Raw genomic sequence first — 4,557 nt, 5'->3', positions numbered from 1 at the left:
CGGATCAAGGAGAAAAACGTAGTCGAACATGGCTAAAACGATGTTTAACATGCGAACTTGGTTAACGTAATGACGCGCTTAAGCCATGATTAGCGATTAAACACGTGATTAGTGAGCACGATTAATACAGGGGTGTTATAGCCCTTCCCCCTTAGAAGAATCTCGTCCCGAGATTCATGCACGATAGAATGCATAAGGTGAGAAGGTTAAAAGGTGAAGTACCTGGATGAGCGTTTAAAAAGTCCGGATATTTGGACCTCCGAAATTCCTCTTTCTCCCAAGTAGCTTCATCTTCGGAGTGATTGCTCCATTGCACTTTGTAGAATCGGTTGGTTGTGCAACGAGTAACTCGATCCTTGCGATCAATAATCTTGATAGGATGCTCAAGATAAGTGAGATCAGACTCTAATTGAATCGAGTCACTTTCAACAACTTCAGTCGGAACTCTAAGGCTGCGTTTGGAAGTACGAATTGAAGGCCGGAACCGTGAATTGGAATCGTACACGCCGCAATTCACGTGTTTGGACGGCTTCCGCATTGACAGCTGGAAACCTGCCTCCAAAGCCGCGAAATATTGGGTTAGTGCGCGGGCGCCCGCCCACAATTCAGAGACCTCCTGCCCCGCATTGCTCGGCATCTTGATTCCCCCCACTCCCCGCGTACCGGTTCGCGACAAAAAAAAAAGAAAACGCCGACGCCGCCCCCTCCGCAGCTTCCTCTGGCGGGCGTCAACAGGCGCTGGGCGGACGGCCACCTTGGGAGGGCGCCACCGCCACCGCCGTCCCCTCTGCTGCAGGTACCTCCTCCAGCAAACCTCCGTCCTTTCCCCTTCTTCTTGGTAGACCATCTCTCTCCCAATCTCCCCTGTGTTTCCCGGATCGATTTTTGTGCAGCCAGTTCAGATCGATCCATGGCGCCTTCCTTCCCCTTGGAAGTTTGCCTTCCACTCCTAGCCGCCACCCCAGCACCCCGAGATCCCAATCCCCCACCCAGCGCTTAAGCCACCACCCCAATCCCCCATCGTCCTCGAGCCCCTGCGGCACCGGCGGCCGCTCCCATGCCAGACGTCGCTCCCCGCCGGCCGGCGCTCCCTCGCCGAACGCTGCTTCCTCGCTGGCCACCGCTCCCCTCCGCCTCTGGCCTCCAGCAAGCCATAGCTCCGCCCAGGCGCTAGGCCCTCGAAGCAACGAGCCAGCAGCCAGTGCGGAGTCCCAAGCCCCAGGCCCCCGAAGCACCCAGGCTGCAGGCCACCAAAGCAGTGACGCCAGCGCCCTCCTATTTGCTTGGTTGAAAAACATTTTATATTTAATAATGGTGCTGAACAGTCTTGTAATGGTTGTATGTTTTAAAACTCAGATTTCTTTGAAATTTCAGGTTAATTCAGCGTTGGGTTGCTGGTCTAGACGATTGAAGGTATGTGATGTCTAATTGTTGTGTCTTTGTTGTATGTCATAATGTTTATGAACAGTGTGTGTGCATTGTAGCTATACTATGTCAGATCTCGAGTTGCTTTCTTATATAACTGAAGAAAATGAAAGAAGAAAGAAGAGAAGGATTGTGTTGACAAAACTATACTTTGAGTCAGTGGTTCTTGGGCTTGCATATCTTAGTTCACAGAGGGCACCAAGGGGTGTAGGGTGCTTTAGCAGTGATGAGCAGTTGCACAATTATAGGAAGTATTTGCTTAAGGAGATGTATGATCGGTCTGATGTTACATGCTACGATAAGTTGCGTTTGACTAAAAGAAACTTCCATGATTTGTGTGCCATATTGCGGGAAAGGTGTGGTCTGCGTGACAGTGTATATGTTAGTGTGGAAGAAAAGGTTGCTATGTTCTTGCTAGTAGTTGGACATGGTCTAAAATTGAGGTTGCTTCGTTCAGATTACAAGCGTTCTTTAGAGACTATCAGTAGGCACTTTTCTGATGTGTTGACTACTATTCTATCTCTAAGTGCGGAGTTCATTAAGCTTCCTGATCCTTCTATTCAACCACCTGATGATTACAAATGGAAGTGGTTTGGCAATGCACTTGGAGCACTGGATGGGTGTCATGTTGATGTGTGTGTGCCTGTGGCTGACCAAGGGAGGTATAGGAACAGAAAGCAACAGATCAGCACTAACATGCTAGGTGTGGTTGATTGGAACATGAAATTCTTGTATGTATTACCTGGCTGGGAGGGCTCAGCTTGTGACGGTAGAGTGCTACGTGATGCAATGAGTCGCCAAGATGGATTTGTTGTGCCTAAGGGTACGGCTCTTTGTCTTGGTATTTTATTTCTTTTATTTTCTTCTTAACTAACTCGATTGCTTGCCAATAGGAAAATATTATTTAGTTGATGCTGGATACACCAATGGACCTGGATTTCTAGCTCCATTCAGATCCACTCGCTACCACTTGAAAGAGTGGGCTTCAAGTCAACAGCAGCCTAAAACTTCCAAAGAGTTATATAACTTGCGTCATTCTCGTGCTAGAAATGTTGTAGAGAGAACTTTTGGTTTAGCAAAGAAAAAATGGGCCATCCTACGCACAGGAAGTTTCTTTGGCATTAAGGATCAGGTAACAAAAGTACGTATGGTGTTCAGCAACGTCAATCTGAATGAAAATTGCTAACTAGTAATATTATTGCAGATTCGAGTTATTAATGCTTGCTGCGTGTTACACAACTATGCACGGGATAGGCAGCATCATAAGGATGATTTATTGTTGCCGGAAGTGGATGCTGAACTAGCTGATGCGCCAATTGAACCTGTAGATGATGCTAACTTAATTACTAGTGTTCAAGTCACTGCTGAATGGAACTCTTTTAGAGATCAGCATGCCAATGACATGTTTGATGAGTACCTTTTGAGGCATGGTGAACTAGAGATGGAGTAGGCCGTGTGGGATATCTTTTGTGTCAAAGCTGGCTGCATTATTTTGTGTTGGGCAGCTAGTGTGTGGTGCCTTTTGTGAACTTTTATGCATGCACCATATAGTTTGGCATACTAACTTTTGTGGTATTTTGACAAATATATGTGATTAGCACCATGGCTACAACAAAAGGAAATAAGAGGGTCTATCTCACTTGGACTGATGAGATGGACGCTGCATTGCTGGCTGTTCTCGTGGAGCATCACAACAATGGTGATCATGCCCAAAATGGTTGGAAGCCACATGTCTACAATGCTGCTATAAGGAATGTACGTGAGAAGTGTAATGTGGAGATCACAAAGGACAATATAGCATCAAGGTGCAAAACTTTTGACAAGCACTATGAGGTCATTAGCAAGATTCTTTCTCAGAGCGGCTTTGGCTGGGATTGGGTTAATGATAAGCTGTTAATTGATAGTGATGATGTTTGGAATAAATATATGGAGGTAAGTGCATGAATATTTTCTATTGTTTGTTTCACTCTTCACAATGGGAACCGCAGCAAATTGATACATATATGTGTGTTTATGTAGGCTAACAAGTCAGCAGCTTGCTACAAGAACAAAGTAGTGAAGAATTGGGATGCAATCAGTACTATTTATTCAAAAGATCATGCCAATGGTCAAGGTGCTCAGACAGGTGCTGAGAGTGCTCAAGTTCTACCTGAACAAGTTGATGATGCATCACCAGATTTGCCCCAAAAGAAGCAGCGAACTGGTGAGGCCATTCTATCTATACTAGGAGATATGAAGACCTCATTCAATGATTCTTTGAAGTCCACCGAACCACTACCGATGCCTAGTGTTACTTCTCCTGCTGAGATCCTTGCAACACTTCAAATGGTACCTGATTTGGCTAGATCTGACATGCTAAAATCTTATGGGAAGTTCATCCTTAATGAACGCTTATTCCAAGCGCTCCTGGAACTCCCCATGGACATGAGGAAGGAATGGCTCTTGTTGTTGAACTAAAAGAATGGCAATTGAGGGTGGTACTGTATGGTTGTTATTATTTAGAGCTTAAGAACTTGTTATCCTAAGTCGGTGTTTCATGTTGTGATGGACAAAAACTATGTGTTGTATTATTTAGGGCTTAAGAACTTGTTATCCTAAGTAGGTGTTTCATGTTGTGATAGACCAAAACTATCTGTTGTGATGGACAAAAACTATTTGTTGTGATATGTTATTTGTACGGTTCTTGTGACAAACTTGGATTATTGTTGTCATGTTTTTGTCTGTATAATGGTTGGTGCTATATTACTGTTGTCATTATTTTTCTCTTATTTTCTCATGATATGCGTACTGTTTTTAATTATTTTCAGAATTTTTTTGCTATTTTAATATTACTGTCACAATATATTTTTATAAACATTACATCATATATGTAAAAAGTTATGGAAACTAAATTTTCATACATGTACAACATGATATCTTATTCAAATTCTTTGAGGTATACAATTCATAGGTTTGTGCATCCAAACAAGAATTGGAATTGGTTGCTACCCTTGATTCCAGCTACCCATTACATATGCATCCAAACAACAGCATTGGCATTGTAATCCATTTCCATTTCCAGTTAGTTTTGGCATTCATAATCCAATGCAATTCCTCCAGTTGAAAGCCAACTTCCAAACGCAGCCTAAGGCA

General features: G+C 43.8%; 1 protein-coding gene across 1 annotated transcript; it reads left to right on the top strand.

Moving 5' to 3' along the window:
* The first annotated feature begins 2,613 nt into the window (after nt 1-2,613).
* Nucleotides 2,614-3,917, top strand: LOC120670779. The gene is made up of 2 exons (XM_039950924.1): nt 2,614-3,357; nt 3,445-3,917. The coding sequence occupies exons 1-2, from the start codon at nt 3,028-3,030 to the stop codon at nt 3,880-3,882; spliced, it is 768 nt and encodes a 255-aa protein (XP_039806858.1). The 5' UTR covers nt 2,614-3,027; the 3' UTR covers nt 3,883-3,917.
* Nucleotides 3,918-4,557: the final 640 nt, after the last annotated feature.

Source organism: Panicum virgatum, chromosome 4N (assembly GCF_016808335.1).
Source record: "Panicum virgatum strain AP13 chromosome 4N, P.virgatum_v5, whole genome shotgun sequence".
NCBI classification, from domain to species: domain Eukaryota; kingdom Viridiplantae; phylum Streptophyta; class Magnoliopsida; order Poales; family Poaceae; genus Panicum; species Panicum virgatum.
The sequence above is the reverse complement of the archived record's forward strand: the minus strand, read 5'-3'. Positions and strand labels throughout refer to the sequence as shown.

What these genes read in the sequence shown, in the direction of transcription:
- LOC120670779 (XM_039950924.1), top strand. Translation starts at nt 3,028, where the DNA reads ATGGCTACAACAAAAGGAAATAAGAGGGTCTATCTCACTTGGACTGAT. An exon ending in TTTGGAATAAATATATGGAG is followed by an intron (nt 3,358 to 3,444) that starts GTAAGTGCATGA and finishes GTGTTTATGTAG; the next exon opens with GCTAACAAGTCAGCAGCTTG.